General features: G+C 47.1%; 1 protein-coding gene across 6 annotated transcripts in view; it reads left to right on the top strand.

The window, feature by feature from the left end:
- dysf (dysferlin, limb girdle muscular dystrophy 2B (autosomal recessive)) overlaps nt 1–25,255 on the top strand; it is a 391,959-nt gene that overhangs the window by 147,538 nt on the left and 219,166 nt on the right. For 4 of the 6 annotated variants that reach the window (XM_072256784.1, XM_072256786.1, XM_072256783.1 and 1 more), the window contains exons 17-25: nt 1,619–1,654; nt 4,391–4,506; nt 7,884–7,997; nt 10,470–10,647; nt 11,954–12,078; nt 14,094–14,200; nt 18,582–18,777; nt 20,488–20,643; nt 23,024–23,155. In XM_072256784.1, coding sequence (XP_072112885.1) covers nt 1,619–1,654; nt 4,391–4,506; nt 7,884–7,997; nt 10,470–10,647; nt 11,954–12,078; nt 14,094–14,200; nt 18,582–18,777; nt 20,488–20,643; nt 23,024–23,155 — 1,160 coding nt within the window. The remainder of the gene's footprint in view (nt 1–1,618; nt 1,655–4,390; nt 4,507–7,883; nt 7,998–10,469; nt 10,648–11,953; nt 12,079–14,093; nt 14,201–18,581; nt 18,778–20,487; nt 20,644–23,023; nt 23,156–25,255) is intronic. The other 2 variants (XM_072256785.1, XM_072256789.1) reach the window with 1 other exon arrangement.

Here is a 25,255-nt window from a genome sequence, read left to right as displayed (position 1 = left end):
CAGTGCTCGATGCTCCTCACTCCAAGAGCCATTGCCAAGTCCGGTGGTAATCACACTGCTCTCCCTGGCGCCTTGCTGTGTATAGTTTTGGCTGCTCATTATCCTATCTTGAAACATTCCCTCAGGTTTGTCGGCCACGAGGAGCTGAGGCAGCAGGAGAGCAGGTGTGGTGTCTGACTGAGGTCTGGGAACATGAAAGGATGTCCATCAGAGAGGGGCCGCACCACTGTGGCACACTGTGCTCACAGCTTGTTGGAATGATCAGAGGGACAGATTACCCCCCGCCCGCCGAGAGACACTGGTCAGTGTACAGAACTTCCCCTGAGAGACACTGGTCAGTGTACAGATCTCTTCCCGAGAGAGACACTGGTCAGTGTTCAGATCTCTTCCTGAGAGAGAGGGACTGAGAGACATCGGTCAGTGTACAGGTCTCCCCCTGAGAGACACCGGTCAGTGTACAGATCCCGTCCTGAGAGAGAGGGACTGAGAGACACCGGTCAGTGTACAGATCTCCCCCTGAGAGACACTGGTCAGTGTACAGAACTTCCCCTGAGAGACACTGGTCAGTGTACAGATCTCTTCCCGAGAGAGAGGGACCTAGAGACACCAGTCAGTGTACAGATCTCCCCCTGAGAGACACCGGTCAGTGTACAGATCTCCCCTGAGAGACACCGGTCAGTATACAGATCTCCCCCTGAGAGACACCGATCAGTGTACAGGTCTCCCCCTGAGAGACACCAGTCAGTGTACAGATTTCCCCCTGAAAGTCACCAGTCAGTGTACAGATCTCCCTCTGAGACAGACAAGTCAGTGTACAGATCCCCCCAAGAGAGGGAATGAGAGACACAGGTCAGTATACAGATCTTCTCCAAGACAGGAAATGAGAGACACAAGTCAGTGTACCCAATCTCTGTCTGAGAGAGAGGAAATGAGTGACAAATCACTGTACAGATCTCCCCCTGAGAGAGGGTGTCGGAGAGACAGCGTTCAGTGTACATATATACCCCTGAGAGAGAGGGACTGAGTGACACAAGTCAGTGTACAGATACACCCCCAAGAGAGAAGGAATGAGAGACACCCGTCAGTGTACTGATAACCCCCTGAGAAAGAGGGACAGAGACACTGGTTGGTGTATAGATCTTCCCCTGAGAGAGAGGGACTAAGAGATACCAGTCAGTGTACAGATATTGCCTTGAGAAAGAGGGACTGAAATGTAATGGTCAGGGTACAGATCCCTGTCTCACAGAGTTGGGAGATTGGGAGATCCAAAGTTTCTGGTCAACATTTCCCATATTTGTTTGGGACTAGTAGACTACAGGACAACATCTTCCTTGGAATATCTTCCCACGTCGTTGACAGATGCTTCCTTGATACATTGCCCTCTACTGACTCTAGCCAGGAATCTCATTGTGACTCTGTACGAAGACTAGGCAACCTTAGTTACAACGTAGGCAAATCTGCATCTGAGAGTTGGGCTGATGATCGTCAGAAGTTTCTGAGCCGGGACCAGAATATTGTGATGACCTATAATTTCCTCTCCTCCCTCCCTCTCTCTCTCTTCCTCCATCATATTCCCCTCCTCATGTCCCCTAACGGTCTTCATTTCTTTATGCTTCAGATATTACCCCAGCGAAGGCTGAATCAACCCGTGGCTGTACGTTCCCTGCGATGACTGTGCTCAATGGTTTGGTTTAGTTTTGCATGGCTGGAGGCTGTGGCTGATGAAGCTTTGCTTGACGCTCTGTAGCTTTTGGCTTGTACATTATTTATTGATTTATTTATCTAGTGTGGAACAGGCTCTTACAGCCCAACAAGCCACACTGCCCAGCAACCCTTGCCTATTTAACCCTTGCCTAATCACAGAATAATTTACAACGACCAATTAACCTACTAACCGGTACGTCTTTGGACTGTGGGAGGAAACTGGAGCACCCAGATAAAACCCACACAGTCACGGGGAGGGCGTACAAACTCATTACAGACGGGGCCGGAATTGAACTCTGACACCCCGAGCTATAACAGTGCCACACTAACTGCTCCGCTGCCGTGCTGCCCACAGGTTCTATATAAGTGCAAAAGCTTTCTCCTCTTGTGTTCCACATTCAGCTCCATTATTATCATCAATACTTGACTGGGAGCTCCAAGGTATCTCCTGTTCCATACACTTTCCATACTTATTTGCAACAAACATCTGATTTTGCCAACTAATTTTCTCTGTAACCCATTCTTTCCACCCCCCACTTAATTCCACCCCCACCCCCTCCCCAGATTCTCGCCCTCACTGACACTGGGAGCAATTCACAGCGGCAGTGAAGTTCAAGTTTATTGTCATCTGACTGGACATATATACAAACCAACAAAACAATGGTCTTCTGGACCGCGGTGCACCCACGATACACACTGTATATCGCACACAGCACATAAAACAACATATCACCACAAGTAAGTTAATGACACATAATTCAATGTGCACTGGTGCTAACCATCTTGGGATGTGGGAGGAAACCGGTGGGGGAGGGTGGAAGGAACCCATGCAGTCACAGGGGCAACATTTAAACGTGACACAGTGCCGGAGGTCAGGATCAAATAAGGGTCTCTGAGTTTAGGAGACAGAACTCTGACCATTTCGCCACTAACGGGAGTGCCTCCCAGAAAACGTTTGGGTGATGATTGATTTGGACCAGTCCTGAAAGATGACAAAAACAATATGCTGTCACGTGGACAAACCGAGCCCCATCGTCATGTCTCTGCTTGGTATTTGGCTACATTCACCATTTTCTCCTCAGTTTCCAAAACATCTTCTCCAGTTGTCCAGTACCAAAAGATAACTCTGTTCTAACAGAGCAAATTAATCTGGTTCATGGAGAAATTCAAAGTGGAAACCCATCCATCATCCCAGATCAAAGTACTAGTGAGCTGAAAATGTAGAACCCTGACTGTACTATTGGCCAATTTCTCACTTTCTGGCTGAGTGTGTCCTGCTCTTGGTGCTGTGGAAAGTATTGGGGTTTGGTGGTGGGATTATGAGCAGAGATGGTGTTGGGATTGGGAGTTGTTGTTGAGACTGTATATGCAGTTGAGGAGGTCCCGTTAGAGGCTGGTTGCATATGGGTAGGGTGGTAGATTAGGGGCTATAGGTACTGTGGGAGTTGGGTATTGAGGTGGGATGTGGAGATGGTTTTAGCAGTGGGGGGGGGATTGAAATTCCCATTGAAAATAATGCTGAGGCTTTATAAAGCACTGGTGAGGACTCACCTTGAGTATTGTGAACAGTTTTGGGCCCCTTGTCTAAGAAAAGATATGCTGCCTTGGAAAGGGTTCAGAGGAGGTTCACAGGGGTGATTCCAGGAATGAAAGGGTTATCATACAAGGAACGTTTGGTGGCTCTGGGTATGTACTCACTGGAGTTCAGAAGGATGAGGGGGGATCTCATTGAAACCTTTCGAATGTTGAAAGGCCTAGACAGAGTAGATGTGGTAAGGATGATTCCCATGGTCTAGGACAAGAGGGCACAGCCTCAAGATAGAGAGGCACCCTTTCAAAGCAGAGATGCAGAGAAATTTCTTTAGCCAAAGGGTGGTGAATTTGTGGAATTTGTTACCACATGCAGCTGTGAAGGCCAGGTCACTGGGTGTATTTAAGGCAGAGATTGATAGGTTCTTGACTGGACATGGCATCAAAGGTTACGGGCGAGAAGGGTGGGAACTGGGGTTGAGGAGGAGATAGAAAAAAGGATCAGCCCTGACTGAATGTGGACCAGACTCAATGGACCAGATGGCCTAATTCTGTTCCTACGTCTTATGGTCTTATGAAATTGATTGTGGTTGAGTTCTGTTGGTGAGAAATGGATTGTTGACATTACACTTCAGTAGATTAGAATTGAGGTGCTTTAGGCAGGATTAGATGGTTTATATGAGTTTGGGATGAATTATCTAGGTTTGGGATGGGAATACTTTGGGTGGGATTGAGATTATATGGATGGGAATATGATAGGGAGGATGTGATTAAAATTAGATTGAGATGGGTTAGATCCACTTTGGTAGATTAGAACTGAGATGGACGTGGGCGGATTGGATAGTTTATTTGGGATTGGAATAGTTTATCTCGGTTTGAGTTATCTAGATTGTACAGATAGAAATGGGATTGGGATAGATTGGATTGCATGGTGCAGAAATGGGATTGGAATGGATGGTTGGGTAGGATTGGGATGAATTAGAATGGATGGTTGGGTGGGTTTGGGATATTTGAATGGTACTGTGGGAAAGTTAGTTGGGATTGGGAATAGTTTTTAGGATCAGAATTGGAGGGAAATTTGGGTCAGAAAAGTTTTTAACCCGAAGTAACTTTCTCCTCTGCATCTCTCTCCATTTCTGCTCTATCTATTTGGCAGTTGATGATGGTCTGGGATACCTGCCCACCTTTGGGCCCTGCTTCGTGAACCTATATGGCAGTCCACGAGAGTTCACGGGCTTCCCCGACCCCTACACGGACATGAACCTCGGAAAGGTAGGAAGCACGGTGACTCTGTGGGAGTCCATCAGCACCCAGCTGGTGGTAGGTCATCCTTTATCTGCCAGACTGAACAGAACCTCAGTGACTAACAGAGCATAGAACTGTGAGGCCTACTTTGGTTGGGGTCAACCATGGATATCTTGTCCTAGCTATCTCCACAGTTGATTAGCAAGCCAAGGCAGTACAATGTGAAGGGCAACTGTTGCCCACTCAGCTGACGAATCCAAAGGAACGGCAGAGACCGATACAGTTTGGCACCAGCAGCATCACAGGAGTTGCAAGTCAACACTGAACTCAATGAAGGACTGCCTTAGGGACCTCAGCTCCAGATTTTTCCCTGGGCTTTACTCCTGAAGTCTTCCCCACGAGTGGGTTTAGCCACGAGCCATCGAAGGTTTGAAATCAGAGTTTTCCTTCTGACTAGCCCCATCTGCCCAAAAGAACATAGAGCATAGAACAGTATAGCAAAGGAACAGGCCTTTCACCCACAGTGTTCCACTGAACAAATTAAATTAGCAACCAAATGGCCAACTAAACTAATCTCTTCTGCCTACACAATATCGATATCCTTCCATTTTCCACACATGCATCTCCCTGTGTAAATGTCTGTTAAGTGACTCTAATGTATTTGCTTCTACCATCACCCCAGGCAGTGCATCCCAGGCACCCACCACCGGTCTGTGTAAAACAAAAACTCGCCCCTCACATCTCCTTTGAAATTATCCCCTTTCACCTTAAATGCATGCCCTCTGGTACTGGATATTTCAACCCTGGGAAAAAGCTACCATCTGTTTACTCTTTCTGTCTTTCATAATCTTATAAACCTCTATTAGATCTCCCCGCAGCCTCTGTTACTCCAGAGAAAACAATATTAATTACATCAATAAGTTGGGCCCAGGAGAGATCTTCAGAGATGTTGATGCCCAGAAACTCATCAATGACCTTCCTTCCATCATAAGGGGATGTTCGCAGATGACTGCACAATGTTCTGCACCATTCATGACTCCTCAGATAGTGAAGCGGTTCATACCCAAATGCAGCAGGACCTGGACAATCTCCAGGTTTGGGCTGACAAGTGGCAAGTAACATTCGAGCCATGCAAGTGCCAGGCAATGACCATCTCCAACAAGGGAGGCTCTAACCATTTCTCCTTGACATTCAGTGGCACCACCATCACTGAATCCCCTACTATCAACGTCCTGGGGTTACCTTCGACAGGAAACTGAACTGCTCTCGCCATTTCGACACCGAGGCTACCAGAGCAGGTCAAAGGCTAGAATCTTGTGGCACGTAACTCACCTCCTAACTCCCCAAAGCCTGTCCACCATCTACAAAGCTCAGGTCAGGAGTGTAATGGAATACTCGCCACTCGCCTGGATAAGTGCAGCTCCATCAACACTCAAGAAGCTTGACACCATCCAGTACAAGGCAGCCCACTCGATTGGTACCCCTTCCACAAGCATCCAATCCCTCCACCATCGACGGACAGTTGCAGCAGTGTGTATTATCTACAAGATGCATTGCAACAACACACCAAAGTTCCTAAGGCAGCACCTTCCAGACCCATGACTGTTTTCATCCAGAAGGATGAGAGCAGCAGATGGGATCACCACCTCTTGGAAATCCTCCTCGAAATCACTCACCATCTTGACTTGGAATCATGTCGATGTTCCTTCATTGTCACTGGGTAAAAATCTTGGAATTTCCCACCCCCCTCCCCAACAGCACTGTGGGTGTACCTACACTTCAGGAATTGCAGCGGTTCAAGAAGGCAGCTCATCACCACCTTCTCAAGGGCAACTAGGGATGGGCAATAAATGCTGGCACAGCTGGCGATGCCCACATCCTGTAAATGAATAAAAAAAACTTGAAGGTACTCACCCCTTCAACTGCTGAACTTCTTGGTCTCCCTTGACTTCCCTTTCCTTCAAGGTTCAAGATTGCTTAATGTCATGTCCAGTACACAAGTGTAAAGGAGAACAAAATAATTATTACTCCAGATCCGATGCAGCACAAAAACACAATAAGATAAAGATCAAAATAACAATTAATAAACACAATAAATATAAATACATAAGATAGCTTCTATACATTGACTGAATATCCACAAAGTGATGCTAGGCACAGTAGTGTCAGTACATAAGGTGACTGACAGGAATGATAAAGTAGTGGTGGTTGGGGGTGTGGAGGGGTGGGTTACTGGGTGGAGGTGTTGATCAGCCTCACTGCTTGGGGACAGTAACCATTTTAGTGGGTGGTCCTGGTGTGGATGTGGCATAGCCTCCTCCCTGATGGCAGCGGGACAAATAGGATGGGCGGGATCAATGTCACTATTTCAATACTGGTCAAAGGCCAGGGTTTAATGGAGAAAACAGAGACCAGAATCTTGCACAGGTATGATCATGTGCAGGTAACCATGGAGAGGGAATACGCAGTATCCATGGGACCATAGTGGTGTTCCGGGACTGTTGGGTACTTCAGGGGAAAAATGTCAGGGTTGGGAACATTTTAAATCATGCTAGTCATTGTAATTATTTCTATGTTTGCTGTAATATTTTGTAGAAAGTAATTTGTAATAAAGGTAGAAAGGAAAGGTATGTCACATCCGGAGTTTCTCCAGTTAGCGGACGATTTCCCTCCATGCCTCTCTGACGTAGTGGGGAACCGCGTACGAGGCAAGTTACAGCAGTGGTTTGCCATTGCCTTCTGATCACCAGCTCGTAACCCAGCACAGATGGAAAGCGTGCAGGGGAGCCGGCTGGATTCGAACTCGCGACCTTACGTCCCGAAGTCCGACGCTGATGCCACTATGCCACCAGCCAGGCCTGTAATAAAGGTATTTTCATTAAAAAAAACAGAGAGAGACTAAATCTGGAATACTGGAGATTCTGCAGGTGCTGGGAATCGAGAGTAGTTAGTTAGTTACTATCTGTTATGCATTTAGGGCAGAAATCCAGAGCAACACACACACAAAATTCTGGAGGAACTCAGCAGGTCACGCAGCATCTATGGAGAGGAATAAACAGTCAATGTTTCAGGGCACAGCCCTTGATCAGGACTAGAAAGTAAGGGGCAGAAGTTGGTCAACATCTCAGGGCAACACTCTGTATCAGGACACACGGTGTGTCTGCAGAACTGATAAAGGGTCTTGACCCTTTTAGTCCTTTATGGATGCTGCCTGAGCCACTATACTGTATACCTGCATCGTTTTGTGTGTGTTGCACTGGAATCTAGAGCTGATGTTGTCACCGCACTGGCCATGTTGACCATGGTGGAGTGGAGTGCAAGGGATGGGCAGCCACACTAGCCTAGTACCAGCAGCAGGAATAGACATTATCACTTCTTGCCTCATCTGCTCCTGTTGTCTCCAGGGTGAGTCGATGGCCTATCGAGGAAGGGTCCTGCTGGAATTGAGCACCAAGTTGGTGGAACGAGCCGAACAGAAGATCGAAGAAATTCCCTCAGAGGAGCTTCTGAGACTCGAGGTAATATACTGGAGGTTCAAGTTTTACAACAGTTATGTTTCTCATTAAATTATAAGGGAAGTATTGTCACTGAAAATAAAACAAAATAATCGGACTCAGAACACACACATGCTCATGACTCAGCCACACTTTATTGTACTTGACCACAAGAAGAACAGCATGGTCTCTGTAACCACACTGTTCTGAATTCTGAACAGAGAAATGGCATTTTTATACAGAATTGACTAGCAGTTCCAGATGTTGACCATTTGGTAAACTGTGTATGTTTGAAACTGTGGATATTTGCAAGAACAATCACCATTCGCAATACAGATGTTAAAAGTTAATAGAAACTGCAGATTTCAAAGTTCAAAGTACATTTATAATCAAAGTATGTATACAGACTACAACTCTGAGATTCATCCTGCCTGACAACTGATGATGCTTTGAAGTTAGTAAAGCGATTGTCCTTTAATTAGTGTGTGTGCCTTTGATCATTGAAATTGTCTCCAGACCCATGCTGTACAAAGGGAAACTATGCTCTTCAAAGACCTTTCTTGCCTGGGCTGTCTGCACTCTATCTGCAGTCTATCCTTGCCTGGACATTATGTGAATCCTTGCCTTATCGCAGCTTCCACAGGAGACTGGATTGGATGGGGCATTTTTTTGTCCTGGGAGTTGAGGAGGCTGAATTCACTTGGTTCAGTTGTGACACCTCCCTCCCCTTTCTCAATATCTCTGTCTCCATCTCTGGAGATAAACTGTCAGCTGACATATTTTATAAATCTACAGATTCTCACTATTATCTTAAATATGCCTCTTCATACCCTGCCTTAGATAAAAATGTTATTCCCTTTTCTCAGTTATCACTTACCCCTAGGTCCCTTCTTCCTGCCCTTTCTCCTATGGTCCACTTTCCTCTCCTATCATAATCCTTCTTTTCCAGCCCTTTACCTTTCCCACCCACCTGGCTTCACCTATCACTTTCTAGCTATCTTCCTTCCCCTCCCTCCCACTTTTTTATTCTGGCCTCTTCCCTCTTCCTGTTCAGTTTTGAAGAAGGGTCTTGGCCCGAAACATTGACTGTTTATTCCATAGAAACCATGGAAAAACTACAGCACAGAACAGGCCTTTTGGCCCTTCTTGGCTGTGCCGAACCATTTTCTGCCTAGTCCCACTGACCTGCACACGGACCACATCATTACCATAGCTGCTGCCTGACCTGCTGAGTTCCTCCGGAAGTTTAAAAAATTACGAGACATAAATGTGAACGATCTCAGTCTTCTCCCCAGTGCAGGGAAGCCAGGACCCTTAGCCAGCACCAGGAGCACACTTACTCCTCCCTCCCTGCCCCCCTGCAATAGATGACCACATATGAGGAGGTTGAGGCTGAAACCAACCAAAAGGCGAGGAGCAGCCCTGTAGATATCGGAATGGGGCTGCAGTCTTTCACACTCCATGCACGTGTGGTACACAGTCTCTTCCAGACCGCAGAGGCAACAAGCAGCTGGGAGCTCATGCACAAATTGATGTCTTGGGTGGGGAACGTCGATGATGAGCTACCAGATTAGTTTGGGATGTTAATGTATGGCATCGTCCTTACCACAGTGTAGGGTTGTTCCACTATTGGAGGAGGAGGGGCCGGGTTGGGGGAGGAACCCCTCAATTATCTTAGCCATTTACCACTCCAGGGGGCTGCGTCGGTCCAGTTGGTTTTAAGGACTAGTAATAGTACAGTACTATAAGACCAAAAGACATGGGATCAGAATTAGGCTATTTGTTCCATCATGGCTGATTTATTATCCCTCTCAATCCTATTCTCGTGCCTTCTCCCCATAACCTTTGACACCCTTACTAATCAAGAAACTATCAACCACCACTTTAGAAAACACAGAAACATAGAAAACCTACAGCACAATACAGGCCCTTCGGCCCACAATGCTGTGCTGAACATGTCCCTACCTTTGAAATTACTAGGGTTACCCATAGCCCTCTATTTTTGTAAACTCCATGTACCTATCCAAAAGTCTCTTAAAAGACCCTATCGTATCCGCCTCCACCACCGTTGCCAGCAGCCCATTCCGTGCACTCACAACTCTCTACATAAAAAACTTACCCCTGACATCTCCTCTGTACCTACTCCCAAGCACCTTAAACCTGTGTCCTCTTGTGGCAACCATTTCAGCCCTGGGAAAAAGCCTCTGACTATCCACACGATCAATGCCTCTCATCATCTTATACACCTCTATCAGGTCACCTCTCATCCTCTACACTCAGTTGCTTGGAATTACTGAAAGCATTGACTATGATGGTATGATTAAAAAGGGTTACTTGTGTAAATAATTAATAATATCAATTAATTTTATTTTTTTAAAAAAAGCACGGTGCCTGTCAAGTCCAGGTTTGGCGCCTCCTGCTGTCCGTCTCCTCTCCCCTCAATGCCATTAGAACCACCAGCACTAACCCCACCCCCATCTCCTGCTCTCCCCGCAGAAACACCTTCGCCGTCGCAAGTTCCACCTCTGTGCCGTTTTCTACTCTGCCACCATGCTGCAGGAGGTGAGCGACGCCATCCAGTTCGAGGTCAGTATCGGTAACTACGGCAACAAGTTTGATGCCACCTGCCTCCCCCTGGCCTCCACCACCCAGTACAGCCGGGCTGTGTTTGACGGTAGGTAACCCGCTCATTCGCCAATATGTAAATGGATGGGGACCTGTGGATGGAACACCTTTATTGCCCCTGACTTAAATAATGCGAAATTAGTTGTTTTCCTGCAGCAGTACAATGCGAAGGCAAAAAAATTACTATAACTTACAACCAGATTCAGATTTATTATCACTGATGTATGCTGTGAAATTGGTTGCTTTGCACATCAGTACAGTGCCAAACATTAAAAAAAAGATTAGTTTTATTTGCGTCAAGTACATCAAAACATACAGCGAAATGTGTCATTTGTGTTGAGAATGTGGTGGAGCAGCTGGCAAGTGTCGCCACATTTCCAGTGCTAACATAGCATGCCCAGAACGTAATAACCCTAACCCGTACACTTTTGAACTGTGGGAGGAAACCCATACAGTCAAAGGGAGAAAGTGCAAACACCTTACAGATAGCTATAGGAATTGAACTCTGATCTTACAGCTGCTGCTGAAAAGCATTATGCTACCTGCTACTTTTACCAAAACATTAACTGTGCATTCCTCCCCATAGGTGCTGCCTGACCTGCTGAGTTCCTCCAGCATTTTGTGTGTGCTGCTCTGGATTTCCAGCATCAGCAAAATCTCTTGTGTTTATGATGTTCAATTTGTTGATTATTGGCAGCAATACCATGCACAGACATAAAAAATTACTACACTTTGCAAAAGTAAATAAGTAATACAAATTAATTTAGAAATAAATAAATAGTATTAATAAGTTTTTTCAATAATATATAAATTGCACAAATAATACTCATTGATAGATAGAGTGGATATGAAGAGGACATTTCATCTAATTGGGGACTCTGGGACCGGGGGCACAGCCTCAGAATTGAGGGATGTCCATTTAGAACAGAGATGAGGAAGAATTTCTTTAGCCAGAGGGCGTCGAATCTGGGGAATTCATTGCCACAGATGGCTGTGGAGGCCAAGTTATTGGATATAAAAGGGTACCGGGAGAAAGCAGGAGAATGGGGTTGAGAGGTTTGATGGATCAACCATGATGGGACAAAGGAGCAGACTCGATGGGCTGAAAGGCCTAATTCTTCTATATCTTATGGTGTTATAACTATCTTGATTACTTTGCACTAACATAGACTTTAAATGGTCTATTTAGTGAATTTTAGACGATAAACTAAAATGGTTCTCTTTGTGTAAAAATTTATGATTGTTTGTATCTGACACTCTATGCCTGTGATGCTCCTGTAAGTAAGTGTTTCATTGTGCCTGTGCACACGTGGACGTGTGCAGATGAGAATAAGCCCGACTTTGACTTCTCTCAGGTTGCCATTATTACTTCCTGCCGTGGGGGAACGTGAAGCCTGTGGTGGTGTTATCGTCCTACTGGGAAGACATCAGTCACAGGACCGACGCTCTCAACACCTTGCTCTATGCTGCACACAGACTGGTGAGTGCAGCCAGCTGATCAGTGCTGGGGGACAACTTGATGACAAATGCCCTTGTTTCATGTGCCAGGGTGTGGGGCTGATTCATCAGTCCCCTTGGTGAAATCCTGACATGCTGGCGAGGATTGGAGGCCAAATCACTCACCTGTGATAGTAAATAGCTTTTTTGTTGAGGGAAGGGGAATAATCAAATGGTGGGGTTATAGGGACCTCTAACCAACCTCCCCAAACCACAAAGTCGCCACGTCTCATCGCTGTGGACAATTTTAACCTTCTAAAGACCAATAGATCTTCGCGTCTGGAGTAGGGTTTCTATCCAAGGTCAGCTTTATTTATCACATGTACGCTGAACCATCCAATGAGATATGTTGCTTGCGATAAGTCAAACCAGAGAGGGTTGCACTGGACACCCACAAGTTTCACCATGCTCCCGGCTCCAATATGGCAACCCCACAACTCAATAATCCTATCTGCACGTCCTTGAGATATGGGTGGAAACCGGAGCACCCGGGGAAAACACCCGTGTTCACAGGGAGAACGTGCAAGCTCCTTACAGTGAATGGGAGTAGAACCCCAATGTGCTGCAATAACATTACGCTAACCACTACGCTACCACGCTGCCGCCTTCCACATTTCAGCCATCCCAATCCTTCCCGCCTCGGGCAGGTGAAACCTGAAACCCACCCTCAGAACCTCAGGATCCGGTTTAATATCACCGGCATACAGTACCGGTTGAAGCTGGTTGTTTGACGGCAGTGTGCAGTGCTATGCATAATTCAAAAATCTCTAAATTACAATAAGAAATAAATGCAGTATATACGTTGGGTGGCAGGGTGGAGATACGTCTCCAAGAAAGAGGTGTAAAGCACTCCTTCCCCCCGCTAGCCTGCAGGTCACCCTTGGGCAAGGTGTGGCACCTGCTTAGCCCCCTGATCAGGATCACGTGAAGCCATGGGAGCAGGTGGTGAATGGTCGCATGAGCAGCTGGTGCACGTCGCAAGTCCTGGTTCTGTGACCACTGACACCAGGCAGACAATCTCTGAAGAGTATTGATAAAGGCCAGGGTCACCCATCTTGTAGGGACACTGCCCAGAAGAAGGCAATAGAAAACCAGTTCTATAGAAATTTGTAAACACAAAATAATCTGCAGATGCTAGGGTTTCACTCTGCCCCTCCCCCAGCTGCCTACTACCTCCCTCATGGTTCCCCCTCTTTCTACTACCCATTATGCTTTCCCCTATTCCTTCTTCACCTTTCCTGCCTATCACCTCCCTGCTTCCCCTCCCCCACCCCTTTATCTTCCCCCTTCACCTGGAACCCACCAGCCTTCTCCTTCCCACCCTCCCCCCACCTTCTTTATAGGGCCTCTGCCCCTTCCCCCCCTACAGTCCTGATGAAGGGTTCCGGCCCAAAACGTCGACTGATCGTTTCCACGGATGCTGCCCGACCTGCTGAGTTCCTCCAGCGTGTTGTGAGTGTCACTTCTGTAGAAAAATTTGCCAAGAACAACTATGGTCATGGAAAGCCCATGATTGCTGCGTCATACGACATGGCACATAATGATGATGATGATGATGATGATGATATATAAATTAAATCAAAATAAGTAATGCAAAAAGAGAAAGCAACGTGAGTAGTGTACATGTGTTTATTGTTCATTCACCCGCTGTGGTTGCACGCTAACCTCCTTCAATAACCCTGTCTGCGTTCCTGTCCTTGACTGTATCTCCGTTACTCTCAGCAGCAGGTGTGGCAACAGTCCATCTCTTCTACTCCCAGTTCCTAACCTCACCCTGGAGGCCGTTGTTGGAGATCCAGCAGCCATTCCGAAATTCAGGGACCATTGCCCCAGGCCTCGCTCGCTGCCACTCCAGCCCTCTGGGCTTGCCACCCAAACCCCGAGGAGGGTCGGTCCCGGACCCTGATCTATCATCGCCACTTCTCACTCACATGGCAAGGTCCCACAGCACAATCCCACCTGATGTTTGACATGATCGCTCTTCCATGTCTCTCCCAGGAATCCGGCCTGGAAATGGTCCATCTCGCCATCAAAGCCAAGAGCCCTGAGAGTGAAGTGGAGGCCAGAGTGATGGAGATGATTGACAACGTAATCACTGACTGCAGGTAATCACACAGACCTCGCCCCCCCCCCACTGAGGTCATAGGGGTCACATAGACCACGCCCCCTCACTGGGGTCATAGGGGGTCACAGAGACCCCACCCCCTCACCGAGGTCATAGGGGTCACAGAGACCCCGCCCCCTCACTGGGGTCATTGGGGGTCACAGAGACCCTGCCCCTTCGCTGGGGTCATGGGAAGGATTCAGTGGTAGGCTGAGTAAGAACACACAGAAGATAGATCACTACAGCACAGTACAGACCCTACAGCCCACAATGTTATGCTGACATTTTAATCCACTCTAACCCTTTCCTCCCACATAGCCCTCCATGTGCCTATCTAAGAGTCTCATAAATGTCCCTAACGTATCTGCCTCTACTGCGCTCCCTCTCAGGTGGTTCCACACACCACACACCCACCATTCTCTCTGTAAACAGTAGACAATCAGATTCTGTTCCCCAAGGTTGGTTGTGCTGTGGGGGGGGGGGGTGATGATTAAAGGATGGTAGATACCTGGATTGGGTTACTAGTGGTAGGAGTGGAAGCAGGCAGTGTTGTGGTGTTTAAGAAGCTGTTAGATAGCGAGATGACTGTGAAGGCAATGGAGGGAAATGGGTGATATAGAGGGCAAGGACATTTGGTATAAACTGACATCAAGACTGGCACAACATTGCGGGCTGAATGGCCTACCCGGTGCTGTACGGTACCATGTTCTGTAAATATTTCGGCTGGTGGGAGAAGTTGGCAAAAAGATAACAAACACAAGATACTGGAGGAGCTCAGCAGGCCAGGCAGCATCTATAGCAAAGAGTAAACAGTCGACGTATCAGGCCGAGACCCTTCTTCAGGATTTATGAAGGATCTTGGCCCAAAACATCAGTGGTTTACTCTTTTCTATAAAGCATTCTGGCCTACTGAATTCCTCCAGCATTCTGTGTGTGTTGCTTTGGACTTCCAGCATCCGCAGATTGTCTCGTGTTTATGGTTACAAGTTAATGGGTTGGTCCGTGTAACGTAATGGGGCTTAAGGTCAGAAGGAGAGGGGTTTGATTTGTTCTCTCTCTGCCTTAGTTTGAGGAGTAGAGAGGAATTGGAATTGGTTTATGACTGTCACATGGACTGAGATACAGTGAGCAGTTTGTCTTGGACTGTTCATACAGCTCCGATCATTGCACAGTGCAGCGAGGTAGAACAAGATAAAGCAAAAGCAGAATGCAGAATAATGTGTAACAATTACAGAGAAAGTACAGTGCAGGAATGACAGAGCATGATTGTAATGAGGTACAGTACTGTGCAAAAGTCATAGGCACATATAGACACCCAGGGTTCCGAAGACTATATTTGTCAATGTGGAGCGGAGAGCAGATTTGTAAATCTGGTGGGAGCAAAGGATGTTGGGAGTTGTGAGGGTGGGGCACCACGGGATGGTGGTGGGATGGGACAGGTTTCAGAGAAGGAGGCCAGGTATGATGGGCCTGGTGAAGTTGCAGACACACCCAGTCCTGAGACACCAGGCAAGGGCAATTGACTCCAAACAATTGGTCTATTAATCATTACAGAACATCTCTCTGATGCTTCCTGCTCCCTCTCCTCTCTTTTCTTCTTTTCCCAACCATGATTCCACTCTTCCTGCCCCCTTCCCACTATATATTTTTCTCTCACCCCTTATGGGTGATGTGTATGTGTATTTTCCCCCAATCTTGGGTCCTCTGCCAGTGCACTCTTCTGGACCAAGATTTCAGATGATGTTCACAGGATTTATTGGAGCCACTAATGTCACAGCTCCAAGTGCTCCCATCACCACCTGGAATAGAAACATAGAAAACCTACAACACAATACAGGTCCTTCAGCCCACAATACTGTGCCGAACATGTTCTTACTTGTAATTACCTCGGGTTACCCATAGCCCCCTATTTTTCTAAGCTCCATGTACCTATCCAGGAGTCTCTTAAAAGAATACTCTGTCTTTAACCTTCCACATCCTTTCTATCTGCTCTTTCAAGCCCTGATATTTCTCCAGCTTCTCAAATTCTTCCTTCCTGATGTTACTGTCATTCGGGATTGCCACATTATTACTGTTGCTTTCTTCTGTTCCTTGTCCAGTATTACTGTGTCTGGTTGGTTGGCCAGTATCTGCTTACCAGTCTGTACTTGGAAGTCCCACAGGGTTTTCACCCTGTCATTCTCCACGACCTTCTCAGGCGATTCCCATCTGGACTTGGAGGTGTCCAATCCTTACTCGGCGCGAATGTTCCTGATACGCAAGCCTGCAAACTTGGTTGTGTCATTCAGTGTATGCTGCCCCTGCCTGCATCTTGCACCCTGCTACTATGTACTAAGTAGCTTCAGCGGATTCCTTACACAGTCTGCACCTTGGGTCTTGGCTGGGGTGATAGACCCCTGCTCCTATTGCTCTTGTGCTCAGCGCCTGTCCTTGTGCAGCTATGAACAGGGCCTCTGTGCTGTCCCTCAGCCCAGTCATTTCCAGCCATTGGTAGGACCTTCTTATGTCAGCCACCTCTGATATCTGGCGATCATATTTGTGTACCAAAGACTTTTGCGCAGTACTGTGGATTGTGAGGTCAAGAATCCAATTTATCGTACTAGGGGACTGTTCAATAGTTTTATAATGGCAGAGTGGAAACTGCCCCTGAGCCTGGCTTCAGCCTTTTGTACCTTCTGCCCAATGGGAGAGGCGAGAAGGTACACAAATGTCTGGATGGGTGTGGTCATTGAATATGTTGGTGGCTTTACTGAGACAGTGAGAAGCATAGACAGAGTCCGTGGAAGGGAGGCTGATTCCTGTGATATGCTGAGCCTCGTCCACAAATCCCTGCAGTTCATAGTGGTCATTTACTCAAGGGTATAGACTAAAAATGAGAAAGGAGAAAGTTGAAAGGAAATTTATGAGGCAATGAAGTGCAAGATCATACTGAGTTAGATCATGCGGTCAAGGATCCAGTTTGAAAGTGAATTTATTATTCAAAGTTCATATATGGCTGTAAATACAACCCTGAGATTAATTTTCTTGTGGACATATTCAATAAATCTATGGAATAATAACCGTAACAAAATCGACTGAAGACCGCACCAACTTGGGTGTTCAACCAGTGTGCAAATACAATTGTGCAAATACAATAAGAAAGAAAGAATAATAATAATAAATAAATAAGCAATAAATATCAAGAACATGAGATGATGAGTCCTTGAAAGTGAGTCCATAGGTTGTGGGAACACTCCAATAACAGGGCAAGTGAAGTTGAGTGAAGTTATACCCTTTGGTTCAAGAGCCTGATGGTTGAGGGGTAATAATTGTTCCTGAACCTGGTGGTCTGAGGCCTGAGGCTCCTGTACCTCCCGCCTGACAGCAGTGAGAAGAGAGAAGCCTGGGTGGTTGGCTTCCTTAATGATGGATGCTGCTTTCCTGCAACAGTGTTTCATGTGGATGTGCTCAATGGTGGGGATGATTTGGGCCACATTGCTACTTTTTGTAGGATTTACCATCCAAAGTCATTTTTTTCCACACTCTCCACCACACACCTATCGAAGTTTGACAAAGTTTTAGGGTAGATGTCATGCCATATCTCTGCAAACTCCCAAGGAAGTAGAGGCGCTGCCGTGCTTCCTCTGCAATTACATTGACATGCTGGGTCCAGGACAGTGTAGTGGTAGTTAATATTGTTGTTTCTACGTCACTCAGTTAGCCACTCCCACATGGGAGGAGTTCACATACTGTACAAGCAGGGTTATTAATAAAGTTCAGGGGAACATCCTGCATGCTGGTGTTCTGGTGTGCTCTGCACTTTCCCTCAATAACGAATGTGACAGGTCCTCTGAAATGATAATACTGAAGAAGTTAAAGTTGCTGACCCCCTCCACCTCTGATCCTCTGATGAGGACTGGCTCATAAGCCTCTGGTTTCCTCCTCCTGAAGTCAACAATCAGCTTCTTGGTCTTTCTGACATTGAGTGAGTTGTTGTTGTGGTGGAACCACTCACTCAGATTTTCAATCTCCCTCCCATTTGCTGATTCATCACCGCCTTTGATTCGGCCCACGACAGTGGTGTCATCAGTAAACAAATATGGCTTTGGAGCTGTGCTTAGCCATGCAGACATAAACGTGGAGTGGGTAGAGCAGGGGGCTAAGCACACAGCCCTGTAGTGCACCTGTGCAGATGGGGATTGTGGAGGAGATGTTGTTGCCAGTCTGAAATGATTGGGTTGACAAGTAAGAAAATCAAGGATCCAACTAATCTTACTATTGGTTGGTCCAGAGAGCCAGCAGTCTCTGAGTGCCAGCCACTCTCTAGCCACGGTGTTATGTCCCACTACACCCCTCTCCCGAATGTCCACACTGTACCGGGTGTCCTCCCTCCTCTCTTACAGCCAGCCCTTGCCCAACGTCTCAGAGGTCCCGTCTGCCACCTGCCTCGACGGTCACATCCATCGGTTCCGTTCTACCAACCTGAGTCAGATCCGACAGATGGCCGAGACCCTGAAGCACCAGGAACAGTTGGAGCTGCAGCCTGTCCTGGACCAGGCAGAAGACTGGCTCGAGCGACTCAGGTCCATGGCTGAAGAGGTGAGTGTGTCCTCAATATCCCTTCAACTCCATCCCAACGTCCCTCCAACCCCATTCTCAACATCCCTTCAAACCCATCCTCAGTGCTCCATCAAACCCATCCCTAAAGTCCCTTCAACCCTATCCTCAATGTCCCTTCAACCCCATCCCCAAAGTCCCTTCAACCCTATCCTCAATGTCCCTTCAAACCCATCCCCAAAGTCCCTTCAACCCTATCCTCAATGTCCCTTCAAACCCATCCTCAATGCCCCTTCAACCCCATCCCAAATGCCCCTTCAACCCCATCCCAACATCCCTTCAACCTCATCCTCAATGTCCCTTCAAACTTTCCTGAACTTCCCTTCAAACCCCTCATCAATGTCCATCCAAACCCATCCTCAATGACTCTGCAACCCCATTCCAATGGAAATGCCTCTCCTAATATGGAAGTGGATCGTTACACACTCCCAGGGTCGATACAGAGTGAAGCTCCCTCTACACTGTTCCATCACACACTCCCGGCGTCAAACACAGAGTGCAACTCCCTCTGTACTGTCCCATCACACATTCCTGGAGTCAGACACAAAGTGAAGCTCTCTCTCCACTGTCCCATCACACACTCCCATGGTGGGGACAGTACATGCTATGTACAGTGTCAGGCTCCTCATTTTCATGGACTTGTTGAGTTTCACACACTCCATGAGTTTTATTGATCTCTGAATACTTAAACTCGATGGGCATTTGTGGGGATGATACAACATTTCCCAGAGGTCTCTCTGCTCTCCTAGTGTAACAACGGGAGGAGGGGCCAACGATAAGAATGAATAACCAAATGACCCAGTTATGCACAACACATCTGTCACTCTCCCCTTTCCGCCACCTAAAGATAATTATCTTTAAAATTATGTTTATTTGTCAAATGTACATCGAAACATCTGATGAAATGAATCATTTACATCAACAACTAACACAGCTCAAAGGTATGATGGGGGCAGCCCACAAGTGTCGCCATGTTTCCAGGAGAATCAGGGCATGCCTACAATTTAATAATGCACACGTCGTTGGAATGTGGGAGGAAACTGGAGCACAAGGAGGAAATCTGCATGCTCACAGGGAGAACGTACAGACTCAGTACAGACAGCAGTGGGAATTGAATCTGGGTCGCTGACACTAAGATTCAGATTCAATTTTATTTATCACAAGTACTTCTTTGAAACGTACAGTGAAAGATATGTTAACAGCCTACAGGGCCTGAGGATGTGCTGGGGGCTGCCCACAAGTATAACGTGTCTACACTGTACACTGTTCAACAACACAACACAACTACAAGCAACAACTACAAGAAGCCCCTTTTCCTCCCACCAACCGCACCCACACCCACTCACACTCACACACACTCTTTCTCATGCACACTCACACACTCACACGCACCCTTTCTCATGCACACACACACTCACTCACACACTCATTCACTGACACACGCACTAACACTCACACTCACAGACACACACCCCATCCTCCCTCCCTCTCTCTCTCTTTCATACACACACACTCACACACCCACACCCACCCCTCCGGCCCATGAACAGCAGTAGTAAAAGTTGTTTTCTACCCTTTAGGTTACCAAGCCACTTGCCTTCCAGCTTCCCACCTCTCCTGCCCCTCACCCGACCTTGGTGTGTTTGTTTTATAAGCTGGTGTGTGGGGAACTGACCCTCGTCTCCGTTACAGCCGCAGAACAGCCTGCCTGACATTGTCATCTGGATGCTCCAAGGAGACCGGCGGGTCGCCTACCACCGTATCCCGGCCCACGAGGTGCTGTTCTCCAGGAGAAGCCAAGTCTGCCACGGGAGACACTGTGGTGCCCTTCAGACCATCTACATGAAGGTGAGCTCCCACTGCCGGGTTTCCGCCTCTAACCTCACCGCTTCTCACTGGGGGCAATCATTACAGCCCCATGCATCAGGGATCACGGTGGGTGGTGAGAAAAGCAAGCTGGAAATCCCGACTTTGGGAGAACGGATGTTGGGAATGTTCTCTGGGTGAAGATGCATCCACAGAGACCAGGCCAGAGAGCAGGAGATAGAGAGAGGAAGGGCAGATGCTGAATATAAAAGCACTAGGGGGAAACTCTGTGATCACTCATACACTTCATCAAAGCAGAGGAGTGTGTGATCTTGTGGATTAGACCAGAGCATGAATCTCAGGGTGGTACACAGTAGCATACACCACTGTGCAAAGGTCTTGGGTATATATATATATATTTAGCTAGGGTGCCTAAGGCTTTAGCACGGTACTGTATTTGTGACGTGGAGTGGAGAGCGAGTTTGTAAACCTGGTGGGAGCAAAGGATGTTGGAAATGGTGAGGGTGGAGCGCCTCAGGAGGGGAGTGGGACAGGTGGCAGAGAAGGAGTGCCAGGGCAGGAAGTGGCGTGGGTGCAGACACACCCAGCCCTGAGACACCAGGCAAGGTCATTTGATTCCAAACAGTCGGTTTATTGATCATTACAGACTGTCTCGCTGGCGCTTCCTGCTCCCTCCCCTCTCCCTTCCCCTTTTCCCAACCACGATTCCCCTCTCCCTGCCCCCTTCCCACTCTCGGTCCACAATAGAGACCCAGATCAGAATCCGGTTGTCATCACTCACACATGTAATGGAACTTGTTTTTTTTTGCAGGAGCAGTACAGTGCAATACATAAAATTGCTACAGCACTGTGTAAAAGTCTTAAGCACCCTAGCTGTATATATGCATGTGCCTAAGACTTTTGCGCAGTATTATATATGTACTTTGATAATTAACTTACTTATAACTTTGAACTCCTTGAACTCTGGAACGGGCTTTTTTTGGGCAGAGAGGTGATGTTCACCGATTCTTTGTTGCAGGCCCAGAATGCCTGAGCAATAAGGGAGAGGTTACCAGGGTTATGTCTTTATTCCTTAGGGAGTAGGAGAATGAGGTGACCTTAGAGAGGTATATCACCTATTGAGAGACATATAAAGTTGATAGTAACAACCTTAAACACAAGAGATTCTGCAGATGATGGAAATCCAGAGTAACAGGTGCAAAATGCTGGAGGAACTCGGCAGTTCAGGCAGCATCTGTGGAGGCAAATAAGCAGTGGGTGTTTTGAATTGAGGCCCTTCAATGGGACTGGAAAGGAAGGGGGAAGAAGTCAGAAAGGGAAGGTGGGAAAGGAACAAGGAGTACAGGCTGGACACACAGTGAGACTGGGTGAGCACATGGGCGAAGAGTCAGAGGATAGCAGATGTCAGAGAGCGGGAGCAGTGAGAGAGGGTCGCACTGAACTCCCGTCGAAGAGAAGATCCCTTGAAGAGTCTTCATAGTGGAGCAGCAAATCATAAACATGAGATGCTGGAAATCCTTTGTGTCCCAGGCAGGAGGCATAGGTTCAAGGTGAGAGGGAGGAAGATATAAAAAGAACTTGAGGGGCAACTTTTTCACACAGGGAATGGTCAGTGTACGGAATGAGCTGCCTGAAGAAGTTGTTGAGGCAGGTACAATAGTGTCATTTAAGAAGAACTTGGACAGGTCCATAGAGGGGTGGGGTTTGGAGGGATATGGATTGAATGGAGCAAACTGGGCATGGTGGAGGGTTGGGGCTTTGTGGGATCTGGGCCGAAATCAGGAAATTAGGACCAAGTGGGTGGAGGTTTTGTGCTTGGAGGGATATGGATTGAATGGAGGTAATTGAGTTTAGATGTGTGGAGGAGATGAGTTTGGAAGGATTCTGGCCAAGCACAGGAAATTGCATCCATCAAGAGGTACTTCTGCTGGATGGAAAGTCCAGGGGAAAGCCATCCATTCATGTTCAAGTTCAAACCAAAATATTACCACAAATAAGTGAACAAAATATAATTCAAAATGCATGAAATGTGTAGCACAGGTAAACAGCTCGTTGTCCTAGGGATGAGATCTCGATGGTGGCAGGGTACTCATTAGTCTAAGAGAAGAAACTGTTACCCAGTCTGACAGCCCTGGTCCTGATGCTCCTGTACCTTCTTCCTGACAATAGTCGGTCAAAGAGATTGTGGGATGGGTGGTAGGGATTCTCAACAATGCTTCGGGCTCTTTGTATGCAATGTTCACAATAAATTTCACAAATGGCAGGGGGGGGGGAACATGGGAGATGCTTCCATTTGGGAGGAGTGTCCATGGGGATGCATGTCTATCGGGACTGCTTTGCATTACGCGTTTCCTCACACGCTGAGCTAAGAACCCATGCCCATGCTCTTCTTTGTCCCCAGTACCCACGAGGCGATTCCAAGATTGGCAAGATCCCAGCCCAGGTGCGAGTGAGGATCTGGTTTGGAATGGCCACCGACAACAAGGAATTCAAGCAGTTCACCGAGGGCAAGCTGTCTGTCTTCGCTGAAACCGTGAGTCCCACTGACCTGGGAGGGCCAACAGGGGATCATGTAATTTAATGTTAATTTGGACACAGCGCAGTGACAGGCTCTTCCGGCCCAATGAACCTTCAGGACCCAATTACACCCATGTGACCAACTGACCTACTAACTGGTACGTCTTTGGACTGTGGGAGGAAACTGGAGCACCAGGAGGAAAAGCCACGTGGTCACGGGGAGAACGTACAAACTCCTTACAGACAGTGGCAGGGATTGAACCTGAGTCGCTGGGATCCCACGTTAACTCCCACACTGTCACAGGGAGAACGTACAAACTCCTTTCAGACAGCAGTAGGAAACGAACCCTGGTAGCTGGTGCTGTAAAGCGACGGGCTAACCACCAGCTACCGTTCCATCCCACAAATCAAGTGATAAATGCAAAACACTGCAGATACTGAAAAGCCCGAGTTAAAAAGATAGGGCATGCTGAAAGTCCTCAGCAGGTTAGAAAATCTCTCAGCTTCTTGCCTTCATTCTCCAAGATGCTGGTCGATAATGGGTAATTTATTAAAGGTTGGGATAGGCTTGAGGGGTTGAGTTGCCTATGCCAGGTGGCCTATAATGGGTAATTTATTGAAGGTTGGGGTACGCTTGAGGAGTCGAGTGGCCTAGGGTTGCTCTGATTTTCTTATGAATCTGTGAAGACCAGGGACTTTCGTTTCACCAGCAAATCCTGTACTCTGGAATCAGAATCAGAATTAGGTTAATTATAATGTGCAATTTGTTGATTTGAGGCAGAAGTCCAGTGCAAAGACATATAATCACCTAGAGCGGGACTATGACCTGTAGCATCCACATCCTGATCTGCTTATCTGTGTGACTCTTTTTGTTTCCTGCTGAGATACAGCATGGTAACACACCCTCCGGCCCGACAAGCCTGATATTCTCAACAATACCCATGTGACCAACTAACTGTTATTATCCCTCAACCATCAGCCTCTTGAACCAAAGGGATAACTTCACTCAATTTCACTTGCCCTATCATTGCAATGTTCCCACAACCAATAGACTCTCTTTCAAGGACTCTTCATTTCATTGTCTTGATATTTATTGCTTATTTATTTATTATTATTTCTTCGTTTTGTATTTGCAGAGTTTATTGTCTTCTGCAATTTGGTTGAAGACCATAGATGGGTGTCTCCTGTTATGGTTATTATTCTATAGATTTATTGAGTATGCCCACAAGAAAATGGCCCTCAAAGTTGTATATGGTGACATAGGTGTACTTTGATAATAAAAATTACTTTGAACTTTGAGCCGTATGTCCTTGGACTGCCAGAGGAACTGGAGCACCTGGAGGAAACCCAAGCAGTCACAGGGAAAATGTACAGACTCTTTACAGACTGGTGGGAATTGAACCAGGTTCGCTGGTGCTGTAAAGCGTTAGGCTAACCACTACATGAACATGCCCACTGAGATGTGGCCTTGCCTTAGCGCTGGTGAAGGCCACGTGAAGTCTTCTGTGACGTGCACAGGTACGGCGAGGTACCAGTACAGTGAAAGAGTTGCTTGTAATGACATCACAGACGATACACAGAAACTTTCAACGAAACATAAACCAGAATCAGCCCCCTTCCAACCACCCCCCCTTCACCATTTCCCAAACTTCCAGTAATATGTCCGTCCCCCCTTCACTAATTCCCATCCCCTGGTCCCTCTCTCATGTAACCTCCTTGTCCACCCATTGCCTCCCTCTGGTGTTCCTCTCCTCCCCCTTTCTTCTTTCTTCCATGGCCTTCTGTCTCTTTCGCCAATTAACTTCCTCGTTCTTTGCTTCATCCCTTCCCCCCCAACGCCTTATGCTTGCCCATATGTTGGGGCATGCCCCACCAGGGCGTGATGCAACCAGTCAGGATACTTTCCACAGTATACCTGTAGAAGTTTGTTAGATTGTTTCATGACACGTCAAAAATCCCTGAGCTTCTATGGTCATTCAAAGACCTTTGCAGAGTGGATGCGCAGAGGATGTTTCCAATAGTGGGAGAGTCTAGAACCAGAAGGCGAAGCCTCAGAACAGAGGGACATCCTTAGATGAGGAGGAATTTCTTTAGATACGGGAATTTTCAACTGATA

The sequence above is a fragment of the Mobula birostris genome, chromosome 4, assembly GCF_030028105.1.
Source record: "Mobula birostris isolate sMobBir1 chromosome 4, sMobBir1.hap1, whole genome shotgun sequence".
NCBI lineage: Eukaryota > Metazoa > Chordata > Chondrichthyes > Myliobatiformes > Myliobatidae > Mobula > Mobula birostris.
Note: the sequence above shows the minus strand (reverse complement) of the source record. Positions and strands in the feature narration are given on the sequence as shown.